Source organism: Fundulus heteroclitus, chromosome 6 (genome assembly GCF_011125445.2).
Source record: "Fundulus heteroclitus isolate FHET01 chromosome 6, MU-UCD_Fhet_4.1, whole genome shotgun sequence".
Lineage (NCBI taxonomy): Eukaryota > Metazoa > Chordata > Actinopteri > Cyprinodontiformes > Fundulidae > Fundulus > Fundulus heteroclitus.
The window spans coordinates 14,656,707-14,681,907 of record NC_046366.1 but is presented as its reverse complement, the minus strand read 5'-3'; the positions used below and the strand labels follow the sequence as shown (position 1 = coordinate 14,681,907).

Below are 25,201 nucleotides of genomic sequence, written 5' to 3'. Positions count from 1 at the left end.
TAATCAAGTGGAAATGAGGAACAGCTGAGACCAACAAGGGCATAGGGACATGAAAGGAGGAGAGTAATGAACAGGAACTGAACAGAGTTCAGTACCAGTTCATTACACCTCTCAGCTCTGCTCTTCTGTCTTCATGAGATTCAGCTGATTATCATTCCCACCTGATTGCTCACTTCTATAGCCCATGTCATTCACCACACATCCCCTCACTATATAAGCTTGCTGGTTTTCTTAGTTCTTTGCTAGTTTCTTCTGTTGACTTCATTTCCCCTGCTGCTCAGCCCATTTTTTTAAATATCTTTGTTCATTAAAACCTGATACCTTCACTGCTTTGCGTTTGGGTCCTTCCAAAACCGAACAACTAGAGAACATAAACAGCAGGGAAGAAACTTAAATAAACGTAAAATAAACTAAAACATGACAGTAGTGTAGCTGACTGTAAAAATATGTAAGCATTGTTGTCTTTATAGAGATCAACTAGTAAGTTTTATTTGTTTTTATTTGTTTAATTTTGCCTGGTCAACTTTCTGTTAAAAGTTTACATCCATATTTTAGTAATGATGTGTGTTTATTTATAAAGGAAATTAATCAATTGTGACAAGCCAGGCTGCACCATTGCCTTGAAAAAAAAAATATGTAAGATATGAAGATGATTTTTCTGTAGATAACGAGATGAGCACAAAGAAATGTCAAAGTATGGTAAAACTGTCTGATTTGCACTTTGATGAACTGCAAAGTTAAATATAGCTTTATTGAAAACCGTCATTGTTACAGCTCACAATCTTTATAAACCATATTTAAAATACATCTACTCAAAGCCATAACTCCTCCACGCAAAGCCATATTTCTATGTAAAGTATTTATAAAAAATGTAAAAAGGGGTCAAGTTCACTTTGCTATCTCCCCCCTTTGAGGATGGATATATAGTTTTCTTTTCTGCTTCAAACACAAAAATCATTCTTACAGACCTTTAAAAGATCAAGTGAGTCCAGTTAGTAGTTGGAAATAGGGAGTGGAAGTCACTGCCACTGTGTGCTCTGAGCAGAAGGAAGATCAAGACAAAGATGCCTTTAAGAGAGTGTGTTAATGGGGCATTCAGAGGAGGAATGTTACTGTTCCACCAAAAAGAGCCAGAGAGCCATGAGTCAACTGTAATGACACTTATATTGAGTTAAGGGGATAAAAGGAAGACACAATGGGTAAAGTTTTTATAATTAGAGTACTGTTGCTGCAGTAATCGTCTAATATTTGTCATAAACCACTGGATTATACTGTAGCACTAAATTTTCTATCGAGTAGTTATCCCTGTATATCCCCTTGTGTCATTTGTCATGTCCCTCATGTACTATCAAGTGTTGCTCCGATGAAATATGATGGGCCTAATACCGTGCCAGATTCACCGTGACACTTCCCTTTGACTAGCATCCAGTCTGTTGTGATCATTTCCGCACCAATACTGTCATCCTGAGCCAAGCCCAGAGACAGACACGGGTACGCTCCCAACCCACAGAGGTTTTGATTTTTCATTTAATTATTTTATTCAGTGGAGTGATGCTGGAAAACGGATGCTTGTTTTCATCCTGAAAAGATTTAGAGTTGGCAGCAATAAGAGCTTTAGCTGTTGTCAAAACAAAGATATGATTATCTCTTCTGTGCCTTGGAATTCAGCTTTACAAATACGCTAAAGTAAATCAAGCAATACATGGAGGAATGAATAATAAAAGAGAACAATGAGATGTAAAGTTAATGTGCAGCATGACAGGGTTAAGAGGTGGAATTTTTATTGGCTCGATCAGTAAAGTGCTGTTTCAGCAAACTGATGGAGCACATACCTCATCAACACATTGCTCAGATCACAGGCCACAAATTCTCAGGTTCAGCACTTTCATGATTTTCTCCACTATTATTTGCATAAATACATAGACATGTGAGCTTACACAACCACAAATACATGACGTTCCCATCAACATGTCTATATCAACACACCAACTATAACCATCAAAAATCATTTCAGCACCATTGGTGGAAGCATCAATTAATTCGATGTCAGTGTCTGTCACTCACCTACCATATTGCTTAGTTCATGAATTGATAATTAATAGCAGGACAGACAGACAGACCAACTTCAAGCCAATTGCACAAATCTCCATCAAATGTGCAATATACCAAGGATATGTCCTGTCCCCTGTGCTGTTCTTCATAGGCCTGAACCCCCTCAGCCAAATAGTCAACAAGTCTGGCTATGGATACCGACTCAGAAATGGGGCCACTATCAGCCACCTCCTGTACATGGATGACATCAAGCTGTATTCTAAGAGTGAGACATTGATTCACTGATCCCACACCACCAGGATCTACAGCAGGGACATCAGAATGTAATTTGGGCTGGAGAAATGTGGCCAGGTGGTGGCAAAGAAAGGGAAAGTAATCCACACAGAGGGTATTGCACTCCCAGAAGGAAGAGTAGCAGATGTTGAAGAGACCTATAAGTATCTTGGACTACCACAAGCAAATAGCAACCATGAAGAGGCCACAAGGAAAGCAGCAACAGCCAAATACTTGCAACGAGTCAGGCAAGTTCTGAGAAGTCAGCTCAATGACAAGAACAAAGCAATCAACAGCTATACCTTGCCAGTAATCAGCTACCCTGCTGGGGTAGTAACTTGGCCAAAGGAGGAAATCCAGGCCACTAATGTTAAGACACGAAAGCTACTCACCATGCATGCTGGATTCCATCCCAAATCCACTATCCACAGGCTATACACTAAGTGCAAAGAAGGATGCAGAGGCCTAGTGAGCATCAGAGCCACCACTGAAGATGAGACACCCAAGCTCCAATAATATATCAGGAAGATGGCCCCATGGGTTGAAGCACTCAGTGAATGTCTCAGATAATAAAAGCTGGAAGAGAAGGAACTGAAGGAACCATCATGGGAGGAAAAAACCCTGCATGGGTTGTACCACCGACAAATAGCTGAAATGGCTGATATGACCAAATCCTGCCAATGGCTAGAGAGGGCTGGACTGAAGGATAGTACTGAAGCACTGATCATGGCAGCACAGGAGCAGGCCTTGAGCACAAGAGGAATAGAGGCCCAGATCTATGGGTCGTGCTCTCTACCCCTGCACCATCAGAGCACACCAACAACAGTTTTTTAACATAATCACCAACACAGCCTTTGTTGGGACTTCAAACTATTTTATACAATAATTATGAATACAGCATTTGTTGTTGTTTTTACCTTTTTTATTTGATCAGTGTTAAATTCAAATTACTTCCTGTTTTGCAAGGGTAAAATATGTGATCACATAAACACATATCTTACCCACTTAAAGTGGTAAAGACAGAATGGCTTATGATTAAGCATAATGTTTAAGTCAGAAAACGTCTACAAGAAAATATCCGCTTGCCCAAACTCAGCCGTAGCTACAGAATATAAACAAAAACAGACTGCCAATTATTGTTGAAGGCATTCCAAGACAGTGTTATATGAACTTTTTATTTTTAGAGACTATATTACAAACATATAATACGTTCTCACAACAAGGTTTGCTGTAGGAAAAGATATCCCTCATGACATAAGCTCAATAATAGCATGCTTCTGGTCCAAAGAGCATGCAGAGCAGAGATTGCCTTGCCCACCATTTTCAAAGCAAATATTTTCAGTCAAAGGAGAACATAAAAGCATTATTATATGATTTGGACTGCATTTAATTCAGTGTTGTTGCAAAGTGTATTGCCTAATGGAGCAGTTAATGATTTTATGTAATTTGGTGAGTTTCATATTTGGCAAATACGCCCCTAATGATTTAAGGTTTCTAATAACTGCTGTATGTGATGTAAGTTTTAGTTTACTTTTTTTTCTGGATTGAAAAGAAAAATACATCAGATTATTTTAAAAAGACAAGTCTCGAGGGTTCCATTGATGTCATTGATTTCAATTATAATTATACACTGTTACAACTACAGAGCTATGACAAGGCATTAAAACTCTTACATAATTCCTCTGTTAGTATTTCCTTACTCTTAAGAATTTTAGGTCATAAATAATTTTTTTATATTGAACAGAAAATACGCCGCCTCTCGCCCAGTGAACGCTGGAGATAGGCACCAGCACCCCCGCGACCCCATGAGGGATTAAGCGGTTTGGAAAATGGATGGATGGGTGAACAGAAAATGAACTCACTAAACACAAAATGCAGTTTTATGTTGTTTATGTAAGTCTTCCAAACCAACCCCGCCCTAAATTTCCCTTTAAACCTAAAATCTGGCTTACCACTTTTGAAAGCCATTAAGCAAACTGCCATTAAGTGTTTGCAACAACTGGTGATGAGTCTTACATCATTGTGGATGAATTTTGACCAACTCTTCTCGTTTTAATTCAGCCAAATTGTATGATTTCCCAGCAAAAACAGTGTTGTGCAATTATACACTGTTTTAAAGTTATTTAATGTTTAATAAATAACTCTCCTGTTAGGTATTGTCCAGTGGGAGGATAATAGTTGAAGGGATGATTCAAGTACCGGCGAAATAAAAGGAACATCCAGAGAAAATCTAACCTGACCCTAGCCAGACGGATGTCGCTCTGCCTAGCTTCACTCACATCCATCTGGGGCATCTCCCATAGAGAGTGATTTCTCCAACCAATTTTATTGTCTAGCCAATCAGGACGTAGGGCTGGAGTTTCATAGATGTGACGTAGTGGAGAAGCGACCGTGACGTGAGACTGTTTTGATAGCACTGGCGGCTCGCATCGAAGAAGCAAGCGTTAACATTGATGCTGCTATTTCTTCCGTGTTGTCCAATCTACCTAATATTGTGTCATTAAAAGAACATCGGAGAACGGCTCTGAAGGCTTTTGTTGGGGGAAACAATGTTTTTGCCCTTCTCCCGACCGAATTTGGCAAGTTTTGTTTTCCGGGGCGCGCCCGTGGTGGAGCGGTTAGCGCGAACCATGTTAGGAGGCCTTTAGTCCTCAACGCGGTCGGCCCAGGATCGACTCCGACCCGCGGCGCTTTGCCGCCTGTCTTCCCCCCTTTTCCTGTCAGTTCACTGTCAATAAAACGCGTGCCACTAGAGCCGCAAACACATTTAAAAAAAAAAAAAAAAAAAAAGTTTTGTTTTGTCCTGCGTTGCTCTCACAGCGTCACGGGTTGGCTTCGGTGTGAGTGGTTGAAATAGCACGTCGATAAAGATGACAGACAAGTGGCTTATCCAATTATATGCAAGGATTTTTGATAAGGCCCAGCCTTCAATAAAGGCAAATCCTATGAAGAGGTCCCATATGGATGTGAGTGGAGCTAGGCGGAGCGACATCCGTCTGGCAAGGGTCAGGTTAGAGAACATCACCATATAAGGCTGTTTATCTGAATTAACACTATGTTTCAATCAACAAATCCTCTCTACAAGGCTAGTGAGACTTAACTAAACTACTAAGCAAAATGAAGATAAAAGAAGCTAAGCTAAGGAACTATGTACATACAAAAGACACAAAAGATAAAAGTGGTGACCATCATAAGAATAATTCAGTGAATCCTGGTTCCCTGCAGATCTGAGTTAAAGAACCAAAGTTCAACTTAAAGAACATGGAATGAGCTTAAATTAGCTTAACTAATTTAGAACAGTGTTTGGTTTGTCTTTCAACCCAATCACAATTCAAATCCTGAGATAAAACATTATTTGACAAAATAACATTTTAAAGAAAGATTTTCTCAGTAAAATCATTAACTTTAGGGACACTTGATTTTATTAATGCAACTATATCTCCGGGAGGCTAGGGTTCGCTGTAGCGATCGTTCGCTAAAATCGGCTAATTCTAAAGTTAAAAAACGCCTTTAAATCAACATTAGTATTCCACATTAATGTGGTAATAATGATTGGACAGATAACACAAACATCAATATCCTATCAATGTATAAAACTCTTGTGGAGATAACGTTTGCTAAAACCATAAAAACACACTCGAATTGTATGGTATCAACATGCTAACTGGAGCCATGTCGCCCAGTCCCATGTGTTTAAAAACATAATGTAACTGCATCACACAAATCTTTCCAAATAAACCATTTAACTCTCCCTGCTCATCCTTTGCCAAACTTGTCGGTGCCTTGATGTGAGTTCAGTTCACTTTGGACGTCCAAGGAAGAGCAGTGGTCCAGGGAAAATGTTGGTAATTTCAGCAGCAGATATGCAGCTCTGCGGCTATGAGCTAACCGAAAACGTGGTCGAGGTTAGGCCGGCCTGACGTTCTGCATACAGTCTCTGAGCTCTCAGCTTGTCTGGTGAGGGAAGGCGACCGATCTGCCGTACCGCGTCCGTTTTCTTGCATCAGCTGCCAAAAATAAACAAAGCTGTTTCGGCATTCTTTACTTTGCAGCTGGTTGCGCAAAGTGGATTGTGAACTTCCTTGCTCACAATCCATTTTGATTCCTTCCCCATGTCACAAGTTGCCAATTCAATCTGGCTAATTTTTTTTTTTCTTCATGGCTTTAATGGCACTACAACAGGCTATGGTCTTGCTACATTGGTTTAATTTAGTTTTAAATCTGGACTTGGATTTGGATTTGGTTTGGAGAATACTTTATGTTGTCAGTTGTCAGAGGTTGGTTATATTTATAGGATTTTAGTATTCTGCAGGTCTGGCAGTAATCAGGCCATGGTGTGGATAGTGAAAATAAATTAATCTTTCCAACACATGTGGCTAATCAGAGTTAATTCATTACTTAAAAAAATGGGACAATTGACATAAGCGTAGGTAGGTTTGCATCCCTTTTATCCCATAATAAAAAAAGTCATTTGAAAATTGCCTTTTGAATTTCCTCAAGTTAACTTAATTTGACATTAAAGTCTATTTGATGATCTAAACTTTTAAATGTGACAAGAAAACTGGTGAAATCAGTACTTTTTGAAGCACTGTACTTGGTAACTATAACCATCCTACTATCTAACAATTACTGCCATAAAATAATTTGCAAACAGGGAATGTGTTCTGTCAACCAACTAATATGTCTTTTGTCATTTCTATATTTCGTCTCTCAGTTATACTGGCAGAATTATCGGAAATGGCCTTGATGCCCAGAGACAAAACCCAGAGGTTAAAGTTCGTGACATGGACCCTATAATGGCTGAGTTCAAGAAAAGGCTGGAGCACTTCAACCAGGTAGGACCACTTTGTTGAAGCACTTACACAGCTGTCATTGATTATTGTTTTTTTACACAAATTTAAGCATGTATGTCTTTTCTCGCAAATGATGAATCGACCTAATGGTGCTACGGAATCACTGGGTTGCTCTTTCATGTTTGACAAAAATGTGTCATGTATAATTGGGAGAATAGATAATTTAAACCAAACAATCCAGAAAAACAAAACCTAATGTTGCTCATTAAACAAAAATTCAACATTCATTACCAATACTATTAGCAATAAACCCTTGTAAAACCCTGACATCCACTTCTTAAATATTTTTTTTCTTCTCAAACATGTAACACAGGGAAACAGGAATCTACTGAACTATCTTTGATTTTTTTTTTTCTTTAATCACAGACTTATCCTGGAAGAAATCAAAGGCAGAAATCAAAGATAAATGAGAATGATTGTGTAAAAAAAAAAAAAAGGAAACACTGACAAAAAGTAGAATTACTGTGGAAAGAAAGAAAAAGAAAGAGATGAGAGGAAAGAGCAAAAGGTCAGGAATGAGTGACAGATAGGCATAGATGACACAAGCAGCTTCAAAGTGACACTGTTTGTCATGTAGATGGGGTTTAAAGCTGAAAAGGACCAAGAAGAAAAGGCCCATTTCATACTTTCCCTAGAGGCCATTTGAGGAGACAAACGGACAAGGATTTTGTTTCCCTGTGCCTGACTGCCCTTTTGTTGCCCTGGAAATTATGCCTACAAAAAGTATACCAGTCACCGCCCACTTTATATCTCTCTTTCTTTGCCCTGATTTTCCCCTGTCTGTGCCTATTTTATTCTTCATGCTTCTAACACATCAAAGAGACATTCTCTCCCATGTTCTCATTTGTCTTCGTGTTAGTGAACCTCTCTGTTGCTCTTATTTGAACTGATATGATCACCACTCATTCTATCTGCTTTCATTCTCCTGCCTTTATCTCAGTTTTTCTTCCTTTTTTCATCAATATTTTTTTCCTGCTATGGAATATCTTGTATCACTCATATCTCTCAGTCAGCCTGTCATCCTCTCTGCCTGTCTGCCCCTGACAGCTCAAGATCACTTCTGTTAGACTTCAGCATCCTGTTGTGCATTGCAGCTGTCAAGTACCTTGTTGTCATGGAAACTATGCAGAGTTGAGCAGGTGTCCCGTTGACATTTACAGAGTTGAGGAGCGTACCTTCAATCCAGACCAAGTGACAGAGCTTTGCTGAGTGTTTTGGCTCTGTCAGATAAGAGCACAGGATCAGAATTCCCAGGAAGCAAAAATGGAGGTTGTGAACAGAACTACAGTTAAATGTTTACAGAACAGCATGGCTAAATAGTTGATCTCAGGGATAATAATTAAAAGCTTTCTAATGATTAAAGACTACGTACTTACTGCTGTTATTTCGTCATGAAATCAAGGAGTTAAACTGGCTGTTTGTGTTGGAATGCTCCTAACCTCTGTCAGTTGCCACATGGCAGATCAAAGGGATTTTGTTCAGATTTAGATTAATGCAATTTCACACTCATATCGAATATTACAGGTTTAAAGACAAGCTTCCTAATTTTATTTTAGCTCCATCACATTTTCTTTGCCATCACTCTCCAGTTAAGATCCTGAGTCTCACTTTTGAACAGCAAGTGTAGTTATTTGGCATTTTGACTAAACCATAAAATATGGTGTGGTTTTCATCGTGGGTTTTCTTGTGGCAAATTATCTGCCAGCTCACAAAATCTGTGTTAAATTGTTTGAGGACAACAGATGTCTTTAGATTGTTTGAGGACTAGTCTGCAGTAGGGATGTGCCGACACGGGTCCTTTTATCCCAACACTGATCCAAGTAAGTTAAAATTCGATTACCGATACCAAGTGCTAGGCAGTTATTCGGTTAGTTAATGAAGCCAATTTTATGTTAATTTGTGTTAAAAAGTACCGCGTAAACATTAGTTCAGCCTCTATGAAAGAAATAATGTGCCTGCATTGCAAATGCAGCAGATGTAGCAGAGTACTAGAAAACAATAGACCCAAAAGTCATGACATGGATACTGCACATTTAGTGTAACTGATCATTAAATAAAAGAGGTGTGTTCCCAATACTGGCGGCATAGAGTTCAGTCAGTAAGGCCTTTCATTCTGTGAAAAAAAAAAAAAAAAAAAAAAAAAAACAGATGTCTAACATGTGGCACTTATTGAAGGAGAACATCCTCAGAAGTTCTACCAGCTGTTTTTTGTGCAATACTCTCTCAAAACCTGAATATCCCAGATCACGGCAGACTATGATTAAAAAGGTGAAATAATAAAAGAAACCATATAAGAAGGTGCCGTGGAAATGTCCAGAAGATAGTAGGTTTCTTATTATAAATAATCTCAAATGCTGCAAAATGGAAACCAAAACCAGGATGATAAAAAGGGAAACCAATACAATGGATCAAATACTCAGTTCCAGGGCAATCACAGAATGACTGTAGTTACTGATAAGTACTGTAATAATTGGAATATTCCTAAGTGAAATGTAGCTATTGGCAAGATGAACCTGCAAATTCTAATTGTTGAAAAACAAAAAATGAGTTGAAGAGCTTACCATTTGCCAAAGAAGATAATGAATGGCTTAGAGGGAAATGGTACAATATTTTATGGTCTGATGAAAGTAGGATTGTACCTTTTGAATCTAGGACCTTCAGAAAGTTTATCAGGAAAGCTTCTTAACATCAAAATCAAGCTACGGCAGACTGTGAAGCCTGATGGTTAGGGCAACATGTTATGGGGATGTTTTACATACCAGGGATCCTTGATCCGTCTGAATAAATCAGAATGAGTGAACAGGTTGTCTTGCCTACTGCCAAAGGAGAAATGGCCTTCAAATGGATTTTTTAACATGGCAACAAACCCAAAGGCACTAGTAAGGGAGTCACATTTTAATTAGATACAGATTTGGATGCAAAGATTAACATACTAAAGCGACCAGCCCTATTCCAGGACCCTGATTGGTGATATAAATCTTGTGGGGCGACGACAAGCATACTGTTTCCGAGGTAAAACCAAGGCAACTGGAATGTGGTCCAATCATCATGAGCTGAAATTCCTGTTCACAGGTGCCAGAAGTCAGTCGACTCTATACAACACAGATGTGAGACAGTTCTCAAAAACGGTGGTTGTACAACTAAATATTAGGCTAGCGATTCACAGTAAAGCAACGTTTTTTAAAGATCTTTTTCAGCTTATACAGTAAATGTTTACATTTCCAAAGAGCAAGCAGGCACACATAAGTTTTAAATAGCCTAGTGTTTTTGTTCCCACTTTTCTATGTAGAGTGACAACATATTGTACAGATCATTCTTGATGTTTTGGAATTCTTTGGACAGTGTTCCCAAGGGAATTGGGTGTGTGGTGATACTTGTTTTTTAAATATTTTATCCACTTTTTTAAATACAATGTTAGCAAAAAGCTACCAACACAGTAGCTTCAAAGAGCAGTAAAAAAAATGACTGCATTGTATCAGAGCTACATGGTGTAAATTATTCTTGTGAATTTCTACTTAATTCACTCACCATGCAGCATTAAATATTAGCACTTGAGCTTAAGTTTGCAAAATTATGGACGGACATGCTTTTTCGGGATTTTCTGTTAATACAGACATAATTCTTTTGAGTTTGCAGACTACTTCTTGTTGTTAGACAAAGGTTGTATCTATTTGATTTCTGTTTTCTGCAGGTCTGACAGTAATCAGGCCAAGGTGTGGCTAGTAGAAATAAACATATCTTTACAACTGATGTAATTAATCACGATTAAATCATGACTTAAAAAGGGGTATGATTAAAAAAGCCTGGTTAAGTTCAGATAGCTTTTTTTCCCCATAATGAATAAAATCCATTGAAAACTGCATTTTGCATTTCCTCAAATTAACTACATCTGATATTAAAATGTGTTTGTTGATCTGAAACATGTAAATGTGACAGTGGTGAATACATTTTCAAAGCATTGTACTTTGAAACAACAACCAGCCTGCTATCTAGCCATTAGAACTGTAAAATATTATGGCAACAATATAATACATATAACAAAAGGCTTAGTGTTTAGTCAACCAACTAATATGTATTCTGTTTACTCTGTATTTCTTGTCATCAGTGCTATTATGTTATCCATTTCTATTTTACAGCAGCAGTTATTTTGTTGCATTCAGAGTTTCTACAGGGCAGAAGGGGCTGAAAGTATCCCAAAGAAATATCTCCCACATCATTGCACCATCACCACAGCGTGAAACATTGATACAAGGAGGGTGGATCCATGTTTTCATATGGCTTACACCAAATTCTGTTTCTACCGTCTGAACATTGCAGCTGATATTAAGACTTACTATACTAAGCAACATTTTTCCTCTCTGTTTTTGTCCAATCTTGACGAGCCTGTGCAAATTGCAGCCTCTGTTCTTCTTTCTGTTTCTAGCTGACAGGAGATGCATCCTTTGTTGTGTGCTGCAAGGCTCAACTTGTTGCGCATGCAGATAATAGTTTGCATACATTGGTTGCAATTAGTTGACTTTTTTAGCTGAATTTACATTTCTATTACCTCAAACTAATCTTTTCAATGTGGCTGGGCTCTAACATCAACAATGCATTTTGATCCATGTGTGTGCTGTCTGAATATTTGCTCTTATTCAGACCCTTCTCTTTTAACCCAAGAGCGTGTGAATATCCCAGTGGTTCAGCAGTTTTTGAAATGCTCTCACCAGCTGGTTTGGCACCAATAACCATGCCATCTTGAAAATCACTTAAATTAGTTTTTCCCCCATTTTGATGCTCAGTTTGAACATCCCACAAGTCGTCTTTACCCCATCTAGATTTAGTTTCTACCCTGGGATTGAATGATTCTGATTCTAAAGGTCCACCGTAATAAAGGAGCTGGTAAATGCATACATATGATAGGACATATGGTGTAAAGGGAGTCTAATTAGCACACTTGCGATATTTCATAATTAAGCACAAGCAACCTGGTATCTTATATGAACCATATAAGCAACTGGTTGGAAGCAAATATCTACTCTTGACTCATTTTATTTTATTTTTTTCTCAGAGGAGCAATGCCTGAAAATAACTGAAAAGCAAACCTGTCCACAGAGAATCAAAATTGGCAAAAATCTAATTGCAGGGGGGAATTGTTTAGACAAAAGGTCTTTAAAACTCCAACAATTTGTTTCATTTTAAAACTCCTCATTAGTTTTTTCAAGCAGGAAGAAAATCCTGATTTTCTTCCTGCTTGAGTGGGAGGAAAAAAATAACTGTACACTCCAGAAAGCAAAATTAGTTGTAGCTGCACACAAGGTTTGTATTTTCAGCTCTTATTTTCGTGGCTTTGCCAAATCATTGGTCCCACTTGTCTGCTTTGGGGCCCAGTAATGGACTGACATTTATACAAAGTCTACCCCACCTCTTATTTGATGACAGCTGGGATGGGCAGGTTTGGAAAATGAATGACGGCAACATGTTTCCACAGGTTGTGTTTGCTTTCAATACCTTTTTGTGCAGATTCATTCTTTCTTCTCAAGGTTTGCAGTGCCTGCCTTGCCCTCTCTGCAGATTCTAGCTGCAGGAATGACTGAGATTCAGTGCTGTCTACATGAACTGCAATTTCAGTTTTCACAGTACAACACAAAGTTTATAAAACGCTCTGAACTATGGCATTGACAAAACTTGAAAGGACAGAGAAAGAAAAACAACAAGAAAATATGTTTCTTGTTGGGCTCATGGTATTCCACGCTGCTAATATGATTCCTTCTTGGATCTCCCAGGCACTTGCCTAAAATGTAGCAATGTAATTATTTTTGTTTATGCATAGAGAAGAATGAGTGCAGCTTTAATCATAACAAAAACAACAGTGCAAATGCTAGCTTCTCACAGTCATGTGATGTCTGTTTGACAGTTTTATGTGGTGAATGAAGACATACACAGCTGTAAATACACAAGATTTGTTGAATCAAATAGAATCTAGAAATAACATCTTAACATAAACACACATGCACGCACGTGTCAAAATTACTGTTTGATCATTTTTTTAAAAGGGCATATTCAGTAAGTCAGATCAGCATCCACCCATGTGCATCTCCCCTGACTATCTTTCTCCTTTCACTATCTTCCCCTCCGCTTGTAAATACTACTAAAGTGGATAATAAATGCTGTGAAAAGCATGTTTGACTAATAGCATTTAGTCCAGCTGTTTTTGGGTGTGGACCCTTGAAGAATGCTCGTTTTGTTCCCATGCCATCAACAGGGTCAGAACATTTGTCTATGTGCAAAACCATTCCTTTTGTAAATGGAATGTGACTAGTGAGATGCATAAAACACATTTTTATTGTATTTTAATCCTTTATTTCCTGTCAGACATGTCTAATAACATCTATGTACAAACCCTGACAGGACCATTTAAAAAGTGGGGAAGTTGCGGTAACTGACAAGTCGGAGCATGAAGACCGTTTTTAAGAAATACAGAACATAAAAGCCAAATTGAGAGAAAGCAGTTGTGTGTGAATGATGAGGCTGACTACTGCTTTTCTGTCTGCTTTGATGCACAGGTCAGCTATGTTCCATACCGGAGAAGCCTCCCTTGGGGTTAAACACACACTGTGAATACACTGAATCCACAGTCATCTCTGCCATTGAATATACTGTATTTTACTGTATTTCTATTCTGATAGCAATTTGCGAATGCTTTTTAGCAAAAACAATAATACATTTTTTTTGTCTTCAGCTTGCCAACATTGGATGGATTTTATGATTTAGTCTAATGGGAGTTTGAGCTGTAAAGACTTACTGCAGTCAAGGGATGAAGAAAAAGCCTGGACTTAGTTGGCACCAAGTCACAGGGAGGGGACAAATTCTTTCCACTTGAAAAAGATGATGGACTTAGTCTTCACAGCAGCTCTGCTCCTTTTTTGCTGCTGCTGTGGCAACAATACAGTAACAGGTCTGTCTACACAGGGCTCTGTGTTTTCCTGACAACCAAACTTTATGAAGCCAGACTAATTTGATCCTAACATTTTTTTAACCACTGTAATTTAATACAACGCTTGTAAATATCCTGCCAGGATTGACAGTTTTATACCTTTGCTTCATATTTGTGTTACAATTCATAAAAAAAGAACAACAACAAAAAAAAAGTCTTGGCATGTGTAGAAAACGTAAAATTTGCTTGTGGTAGAAACATAAAGTTCTGAAAATACCAACACAATCAAGTAATTTGATCATAATGTGCGTTTATATGCACCTGGCTTAATTCAGAATAGAACCACTCTATAACATGCCCAGTTATCAAATTCCCCTAAAAAAACACAGAAGATTTCCATCTTTGCTGAACAACAAGAAATAGTACTTGCACAATGTTCTAATTACAGTTGAAACATTACTGAGTAAGCAATAATTTTGAGCTCTTTTATTTTTTCGAACAGAAAGGTTGTACGGGGAGTGAATCAGAATGACTGACATGTGGGACAACCAATAGACAAGGCGATACACCTGGAACTTAAGGGGCAGAGGGGAGTGAGAGCAGCAACAAAACTATGACCAATCTCTGCTCTTTGGTGTGAAGAGCAGGGATTGGTGAGAGTTTTTACAGCCCTGCAGCTTCCACAGTGATAGATTTTTTTTACCCTCCTTTTTCTAAATACATAATGTATTGACTACTTTCAGGATGGAAGGACGATTTTACCCATTATACTAGAAAGTGTTTCTGAAGAGGATTGCCAACTACAGCCTTAATGTCAAATAAGGGCCTCTAAATAGTCGAATAACATTTGCCTGAATTAATCAGAAAGTAGGTAGAGAAGTTCAAGAGTTCAACGTGCGTAGGTGAATCAATACTTGTTTTCACAGTTATCGTTTGGAATTTATAGGCGTCTGTGGCTGCTGTTATTTAACAAAACCTGCAAAGAGTGAATGTTTTTTTTTAAAGGATTGATAAACAGATACAGTTTATAGTCAATAGAAAAGTAGGTCACTTTTTTTCTTTAGGTGACAATTGAAATAAACGTACATGCACTGTAGAGGCTATTCCCATTAATTCAGCATGTGGGCTGATTATTACCATTACAATGGGCATTCATGCTGAGTGACCTCAAGTGGTACCTTGTCAGAGCAGCTTTTCAAATCTTTCATACCGTTGCCCTTAGAGGACAAGCCAAGCTCAGTTTGATGTTTGAAATAGTTCAGGTTCCCAGCAACACAGGAGCAGGCTCACAGTTTCTCACAATTGTTTTGTCATCTAAGCAGCTGTCGCAACACGCTCTGAAAAGAAATGCAGATATTATTCAAACTGTCATTTGTTTTTTTTTAAAAATGAAATCTGTTATTCACCGAGCATAAGTCAAAGTTTATTCAAATACAAATGCATTATACACACAGGCAATATGCTCCAGTGAGTGTCTGAAAGGTGCAGGATGAGACAGCCTAACAAAACAGTGCACTGCTGTGAATGAGTCACGAGCGTTGCGTAAGGTCACAGCCAATAAGGTGTCACTAACAGTTAGTAACACAATCAGCTTGTGCTAGCATGTAGAGTAGAAGTGTGTTGCTCAGCTCTTATTTAAAACTTGTCCAAGAATGTAACAGTATTGATGTTTTTTTTAAAAAAATGGTCATCTGTATTTTCATTTAAAATTACCTTTCCATTGTGATCTTGGAATGTTTCGATTTTAAATTATAAACCAATTCTTTATCACTGATTGAGGCACTTAAATCGACCAGTGACCAGTTTTTTTTTTTTAAATATATATTATAAGAACCTGTCTGGATAAAAGAAAGGATATTCAAAAGGTAAAACTATAGTGGCTGGTGACAAATGATTGACATGATTTGAGCATTGGGTATGCTGTGTTCCCAAAGGCAAATCTGGCAAGGCAAGTTTATTTTTAAAGCACATTTCAGTAACAAGATGATTCAGAGTCCCAAAGAGATAGATGTGGAAACAACTATACTCAGGTAGTCTGTGGTATGTAAAGAATGCAGGATGGACATAAAGAACCCCAAAGTTCACACTCCTCCTCGCACGAACACACACACACACACACACACACACACACACACACACACACACACACACACACACACACACACACACACGCACACACACACACACACACACACACCATTACAATCCCACCAGGGGCCCAAACCTTTGATGCAAGACAGGATGGATCCATTCTTTCACGATGTTCATACCAAATTTGGGCTGTATTATCTGCAGTAAAAGTTATCCATCATTGTCCAATCTGTTATTGTTCATTATTGATTAGCATGTTGTAATTCTTAGCTGACAGGATGGAGTACTGGCTTGCTCCTCTGCTACTATAACCCATGTGCTAAAAGGTTTAACATGTTGGGTATTCAGAGTTGGTGTTCCGTAGACCTTGGTTGAAGGTAGTACCACATACAAACCCAAGTGAATCCCCTTCTTTCTCCATTCTGACACTCGATTTGAACATCAGCAAGGTCTGTTGTCTAGAGATGACTAAATGCGTTGAGCCTTACATATTAACCTAATCAGAACACAGATTGTTATTAACTGAATAGGACTCTATATATATATATATATATATTATATAATATATATATAGATATAATATATATATATATATATATATATATATATATATCTGTGTGTGTGTGTGTGTGTGTGTGTATATCATATCTATATCTATATCTCTAGCTCTATCCTCTATATATCTCTCTCTCTCTCTCTCTATCCTCTCTCTGTGTGTGTGTGTGTGTGTGTGTGTGTGTGTTCTCTCTCTCTCATATCTCTCTCTCTCTCTCTATCTCATCTCTATCTCTTGCCCCATGACCAGGATACAGTCATATTCAATTATTTAGACAGATTAAAGTAGCTTTGTCAGATAAAAGTACCTTTTCAAAAGAGCAACCTCTAAGTAAATATTAAGCATACTTTTCATTAAGCCCCCATTTCTCCATGAAAAATATTGCTTTTTTTATTGGTCTAATGCTATGTTATAATCTTGAATGCTGTGTTTTTATTAGCTTGGGGTGGAAAGGAAACATCAGAGCACTCAAGGACACTGTACAAATCCAACAGTATATCAACAATGAAACATCATAAAAAAACAACACACATTAAGAAAGTTACAATGAACAGGCAATTACAGTGAGTAGGCATTATTGAACATGTGTGTTTTCAGTTTAGACATGATGTAGGAATAAGTGTCAGTATTGCAGATGCCTGGGGGGAGCGAGTTCCAGAGTTTGGGAGCAGAGTGGGAGAAAGCTCTGCTCCCCATGGTGCTGGGATGGAAAGGAGGAACAGTAATGGGAGAGGATCTGAGGGTGCGCGAGGGAGTAGAGATGTGGAAGATCAGAGAGGTAGGGGGGGAGTGAAGTTGTAGGTGGCCTTGAATGTGTACAGAAGAATTTTGAATTATATATGGAATCTAAATGGGAGGCAGTGGAGCTGCTGTAGGACTGAGGTGATGTGATGAAATGATGGGGTTTTGATAATCATGCAAGCAGCTGAATTCTGAACCACCTATGGGGCTATTTTTGAGAGAGACCAAAGAGAAGACAGTTACAGAAAATCAGGCTTAAAATATCATCAGTTTATGTTAATCTATATAATGTGTCTCCCTTAGTATACTGATATACTGAAATAAAGCAACTTTTCAATAATCCATCCATCCATCCATCCATTTTCCGAACCGCTTTATCCCTCATGGGGTCGCGGGGGGTGCTGGTGCCTATCTCCAGCGTTCACTGGGCGAGAGGCGGGGTACACCCTGGACAGGTCGCCAGTCGGTACTTTTCAATAATATTTTTATTTATTGAATATGACTGTATATAACCTGATAGTGTGTATAAGTAAGGTTTGTTGCAATGCTGATGAAGTTTTTATGCTGATTTTTGAGAAGGCTGTAGTTGTTTTTTTCTTGTTATTTTTTTAAATATAGATTCTTTTTTTATTATTGTGTTATGATTTGGGTTTTGTTTGTGTTTTTGGACTATTTGGACTGATCATTCTGATCCATGCTCCAAACTTCCCATTCACAGTTCAGCTCACATTTATCAGTTTCACCTACTGATGCTAATTAGGCCAATCCAATCCGACTGGGACTCCATCTACATATATCTGTCTCACTCTACTACTCCCTGCTGGAACGTCTCTTCTTGTCTCCCTGACTGCATGTGTTTGCCCCAGTGTATATGTCGCTCAGCCTGCTAATCCTTTAGACCTGTTCTCGCCCTGCCCTCGCTGCTTGGCTTCACTGGTGATTGTGTGCAGCGCACGGTTCAGGTTGTTCCTGGGTATTCCGTATCTCACGCTACCCTCGCTGGGGACTCATCGGCATCATCTGGTCAAGTCAGTCTCTGGCTCCATCCGAATACCCTGCTCTTAGGTCCTGTTCTATGACCTTTCACGGGGTCAACAGTAAGAACTCTATCGTGGGGATGAAAGGAGTTTCGGGCTGCTGTGCCAATTTCAGACAGCCTTTACGTAACTTTAACAACATTTCATGATGGAAACGCACATGGATGATGCGAGTTATTGTGGGATACCTTAAGGGTTCTTAGTGCTGGTAAGGGACGTTGCTGGGTTCCTAAGTAAAACTAGCCGTAGGAGAGAGCATGCAGGCTACTTTTCCTACCTACTTCCTTACTTACTGCACTATTCGGACAGCACTGATGATGGTGACTGCTGATGCACTTTTGCTTTGGCTAAAGAGTCCTTGCTCTATAAGGGTATTCAGACTGAGCTTATGCCTGCATCACCTGGTCAAGTCAGTCTCTGCTGTCAACATCATTGTGTTTCAGCCTGCACTTTCTACTTGCCATTTACAATCATTTACTATAAACATTTTAAAACTCTGTCTGTATCATTTGTGTGTGTGTTATTTTCTTTAAGAAACATAACTTGAATTAAAATCATTTGAAGTCTAAATCTGCCTGAGGTATGAATAATGATCTATTCAGAACAACTGCGTGTTTCAGTTTGATTTGAATTTTTTAGCGATGAAAAATACTTGGCAGACTTTTTTCTTAGTAATAATGGCATTTTTATCCTTCAATTCCCTTCATTTTCATTTTTCTCAAATGTAATTTCCTCACCAACGGCCTCAATGAAGAGTTCCATTTTTAAACTATCGGTGGAGGATCAGAGGACATCAATAATGGATTTTTACCGTCTTTCATCCAAAGTATATTTTCCATTCAAGAGCAGGAGTTCTTGTTTGCAGAATTAGATATTGTTAGGCTCTCTAGTGAAAATCATACTGGATTTAAATATGAACGTGTGTGTCTGTTTTACATATATTTATAAAGGAGACAGATTTTTCCATTCTAGGACGAACTTTATTGTGACTAGGTTGCCTGCAGAAATTTAGCCTTTGATGCCCTAAAACAAAAAATAAATCATCCTCTGACTAAATATGTTTAAGAAGAAAGAGGATAGAGAACTAGGTTGCATTCTACGAGCAGGACTAAAAAACTATTTCATCAAGTCTTTCGGGAATACCTGAATTCTCTTTAGATGCCAGAGTAATGAAAGGTTGGAATTTTATTTTTTCAAACACTTTCTCTTGGCAGTGGATCATCTTACATAATTGGAAGCACCTGTCCAGCATATGCACAGTATACACTTTTTTCAGACAGATAATTTTTAGCATAGTTCTAATTCAACAGACAAAAAGAGGGTTCAAACCTTTGCATAACGCTGTGTAAGATGAACTACAGAGCTACGGAGTGTGTGAAATGTATAAAAATTTGTATGGATGTCCAAATAAGTGTAACAATTATGTTTCATTTTTGTATTGTTGTTAGTAACACAGACATATCTTATCTGAATTTCATTTGAACTGGCAGTTTAGAAAAATACACACAGCTTCTACTGTTAGTGATATGAACTATGAGCTCTCTGACTGAATACTTTTGTTCTTTTTCTTCCTATTGAACAGAGAATATCTGGTTATTATTTCCAAAGAGGCAAAATGTCCTCAAAATAAATACGGGTTGTAATATAGATCATCCATTAAACACAAACAGCACAAATTTAACAATCATGCAATATTGATCAACATTTTCTGTAACTAACTGTTGCAAAATTGCAAACTGAGATGTCCACCTGTGACTCCATATTTTATTTTTTTGCGACAAAGTGAACAGTCTTGTTTTCAAGGCCCATATGATTTCAAAGTATCATATTCATCAGGCCTTGTGCCATGGTGTTACAGCTGCACTGTAGGGTATTGCTTTACATGCACCTCAGGAGATGTGTTTTAACATTGATTAGGTTACAAAATCAGAAACTCATCTGTGTAACTGAATCATTTACTCTTTCTTTCCTCTTTACATACTGTCGAAAGATGCAATAACCATTCTAATCATAAATGAACATCAGTATGCTCCTTTTTATAGTAATGCTGCTTATGTTCTCATTTCATACTTGTTAATTTAATGTATTATAGATATTTGCTTGTGGTTTTGTCAAGTCATTGTGAATCTGTTGTCATCTATGTTTCAATGCTACTCATTGAAGGATACCGGAATATGCCAAATAAACAGGTTTTTCAGATATTTAAACGATTTGCATTTTGGTTGGTTTTCTACTGGCCTTTACTATAACACAGTGGTAAATTAGGTTTGTGTGCAATTATCCATGTTTATTATCCGTAGTAACTCATTTCCTAGGATGTCAGTATTCTCTTGGTTGTGACCGAACACCGTATGTTCAGGACTGCAACAGGCCACCTACCAATGTAGTTTTAAAATTCTATTTATTCTATTTAGCTCAAATTAACAACACATGTGATGTCAAAGCACTTTACAAAGTCAACTGTACCAAATCCAACAGACAGGTTGGTTAACAGTTTTATATCTAAGGAAACTCTGTATATTGCATCAAGTCATTGACTTGCAGCATTCGCTCCTTCTGGATGAACATGTTGTGAAAGAGGACAGTCACTTGTATTGTGTCACAGACTTTGCAGCATTCCCTCATACGAGCATGCATGTAACGACAGTGAAGAGGAAAATCCCTTTTGGGAGGAAGAAAGCTCCTGCAGACTCAGTGTGAACAGCCATCTCCTACGGCTTACTGGGGGTCTGAGAAGACAGAGTACACAGAAGGAACACAGAAGCACTGATCTGAGTTAGAGAAAAGTAGAAGACTAATGGCAGACTAGCTCCATATGTGGCTTTATATAGGAAATAAACACAGTTAAACATATAAGCTTTGAGCTAGTTTTCAGGTCAAGAGGATGAAAGAGCACACACAGTTAGTTGTAGCAGAAGCTCAGCCAATGGCTATGTCTAGGGTTAGACACTGAAAGACAGAGCCAACAGTATCAGTCATAATTTCAGGAGGTTTATTGTCCCAAATCCAGAAAATTCCAGGAAATGGTGATAAAATGTAACAATTTTATGTGCAACAGAAACAGAGCAGAAATCAGTCCAGGAAACTCCAACTGGTTCAGGAGGAGATAGAATGCTGTAGTGTAAATGTAACAAAAGTAACAGAAATGGAACAAAAGTCATGTTTTCAGTGGGCCTGAGATTGTAATTTGCTAACTTCCTAAACACTGCTCTGGTATGCATAATCTCCTGAAAGATTTTGCAGTGGGGAATTTCCAGGTCACCATTGCTGCCAGGTGTGTAAGTCAGTGGTCTAGTGTCAGTTGCAAAGACATCTGTCATCCCCCTGCATTGATAAACCCTGCCCACATTCCTCACATTCACCTCTGCATGTTTTTACTGTTTGAAGGTCAGTTATTAGGGGTAACCCCATCAATGATACTTGTGTCTTTGAATATTGACACAGCCTACAGTGTCAAAATAATGAGTTTTATGGTTCCATGCGTTCAACAGTTTGGATTCTTTTGCCCCCGTGCCTTGAGGTACAGCAGATAACCTGAGAAACACAATTTTATATGTAACATAAATACAGGTCATGTATAATTAACACTTTTTGTATGAGTTAATGCTTCTCTAGAAACGTGGTAGGCAGTAAATGGAACACATAATCCTACCACCTGGGGCCTTTGCTATTGTACACCACCCATGTTGATCTACCCCAGGATATTTTGAGCTCTCGCCAACATTTGCAAGACTTGATATGTCCAGGCTAAAGAGGTTGTGTCTCATCTTTAGAAATGCTTCCCCAGTTAAGTAAGGAAACATAATTCTCCCCTTTCCAACACAGAACTTATTGTACTAAATTTAAAGTAGCTTACAAGTTTCCTATGTTACATCCAAATTGTGTTATAACTTCCATTCTTGTGTAATTTGCCCTAATCAAGGCACTGAATTTGTCAACAACCTTTTTATTCTGTGGCTCTGCCCTGTGGTGTATTTTCTTATAACTCTGTTCCTCTCTTCCCTTCTCAACCACTCAGTATTTACATCTGGCTTTTCAGCCTTTTATCCTTTGTTCCAGCTGTAAAAAATAAGATGCCAGTCTGGTGTCTCTGAACAGTCTATATAATTTTCATAGCCCTTGGACTATTTTCATGTACTTTTTAAAACAATTGTCACAGTAAATCATCCATATCTTATGTTAAAGTGAATCCTTGGATTAATTTCTGAACGTTTAATTTGTTATTTTAAATATTTCCATGATATTGATCACAAAGTATCATAGAAAACCACTTACTCACTGTATGAATAGTATTCTCACGTTGTTCATTTAGAATGAAAATGTAGACGAAAATGTATGTCTTTTGCTCTTTACTTTAGCCTCAAAATGGTACTCTAGTGTATGCTGATACTCTTTTACTCTACAATACTTTTTGTAGGAAACCCTGGAGAAGTTCACAAATCTTAGCGAGATAGCAGTCTGGGAAGAATTGGGCAGTGGGGAAGAGCAAGGAAGCACCGCAGACTGTGATGATGAAGATGGCTGCCAAAGCTCAGGAGATGGCGCAGAACACAACTGTAAGTCACACCTTAACCTGACCATGAATGTACAAACCTATACTAACTCTAGGCATAAATATATACTAACAAGTCCTCCATTAATTATTCCACATTATTTTCAGAGTCTATCTCTAGTAAGGGCTTACGCTGTTTGATATTTGATTGTTTTTATCTTCTTTTCCCTGTACCATATAACCAAAGACTATTTAAAAACTGAGGCCAGATATTTATCTGAGCATCGAAACAAACCTGCTTACAGTGTAGAAATTGTTAGGTCCTGTGCTGACTTTGATGGTATTCACTCTCCTAAAGATACTAAAGTATTGAGTAAACACCGGAGATTTACTGAAACCAAAATTGATCACACCTGATGATCTGCGAATACAAACTACATGGCACAGTCATATTATGTTTGTAGTTTAAATGTACTTCTGTTTATATCCATATTTCACAAAAACAGATGGATGTTTTTTTTTCTCATTTATTTTTTTCTCCTAATTTGTCTGGTGTTTTTGCACAGTATGTCTAAAATATACATAGATATAAATATTTCCATGGCCAATTAGGGTTTGGCTTTCTTATTTCAGGTTGGTGAACAGTCAAGGTAAAATCATGAATCAATCATATTTCCACTTTTTCCTTTCTCTCATACGCTATCCAATACATAAAAAAACAAAAATGTCATTAAAAGTAAAGCACCTCAGCTCCATGTGTGTAACTAGGTCATTCGTGGACAATATGCAGAGGTGTTAAATTAAGCATAAGGACCATAAAGCCACAGTGATATGTTCCCGGCTGAGTAAGAAAAAGTTCCTTTGTATTTCCCAGGAGTATGAACTACTGCACTGACATCAGCTGATGCAATAGTTTTGTACAAGTGCAATACTGCTCTCTAGCACACTTTTAGCACATCACCTAGGCATGAGAACGCACCTATATATAGTATAATAAAACATCAGATTTTGTGTACTCTACAAACATATGTTCCATTGTATATATTTTAAATCTAGGACATTTTTTGGGGGTATTTCAAAGTTGCAATGGGTAAGAAATATACAAACTTTTTGAGCAAAAGCAAATTAAAACATTTTCTTATGCTTTTTGACAGTTCAACTGGTCACGAACAACAACACTTTGTGCTGATGGGGATCTATGTAATTGTTGTTACAGTTAATCCTACTTAAGCCCCAAATAGTCAAGTGTCAAGGGAAAATATAAGAACCCTTTTCTTTGGTGGGGAAGAATCTACTTATTCTCATCACCTTATAACTTATCAACATAACTCATATAAGGCCATTTATCTAACAAACATAATTTTTTTATCTGCTTGTTTTTATTTTCTCTTTAGTATCAGATCTTGTTTATGTTTGAAAACTATATTACATTTATTTACATTTATGAAAGTAGCATAAAAAAAAAAAACTTGACACAAGAGGAACTACAGGCAACCTGTTGACATGTTGACACTTGGCCAGAAAAGATATTTACTATAAATGACACTATAACAACAGACTCAAGACCCTATTTTTATTTTTTCAAAACTTACCATACCATATGGTTAATAAAATAGGCTATGTACTCATTTTTAAAATGGACCTTGGCAATAGTTGTTGAGGTTTTCTGAAGGCTTTTAAAGTTTTTTTTTTTTTTTTTTGTGTTTTTTTTTGTCAGATATTTTGCTTTTATTTCAAAAGGATAGTTTTTAGTTTTTTGAAGTGAGGTTATTTTGTATCAATAATGATTACCTTATCTGTAATAGAACAATATCACATTGAGATAACTTTGCCAAATAGTAAATTCAGTGGAACCTCTGAATATTTGAATACAAATTATTCTGAATAGAAACAGTACACGGATAACTCAAATTAATAATTTCCTTTGACTACAAATTTGAAGGATGTTGCTGGCAGCTGCGTGACCAAAGGATGTGGTAACTTCCAGAGCCATTGCAGAAATGATTTGGAAAAGTTTAATCTTTTCTTCTGGCATAAATCAAGGCAATGAAACTGTTGTCAAACTTTACCCAAGAGTTTGAAGCACAGAGAGAATCTGAGCACATTATTTTTCTTTTGTCACAAACCAAGAGGACTTGGATGCAAATAATGCCATTTTGTGGCTGTTCTGTTCAATTTTGTCAAATTTCC

The 25,201-nt window shown here is 37.7% G+C and overlaps 1 protein-coding gene across 2 annotated transcripts in view; it reads left to right on the top strand.

Moving 5' to 3' along the window:
- Positions 1–25,201, top strand: part of LOC105935931 (glypican-5) — a 144,877-nt gene that overhangs the window by 97,604 nt on the left and 22,072 nt on the right. For both annotated transcript variants that reach the window (XM_012876557.3, XM_012876556.3), the window contains 2 exons: positions 7,040–7,160; positions 22,937–23,075. In XM_012876557.3, the coding sequence (XP_012732011.2) occupies positions 7,040–7,160; positions 22,937–23,075 (260 nt within the window). The remainder of the gene's footprint in view (positions 1–7,039; positions 7,161–22,936; positions 23,076–25,201) is intronic.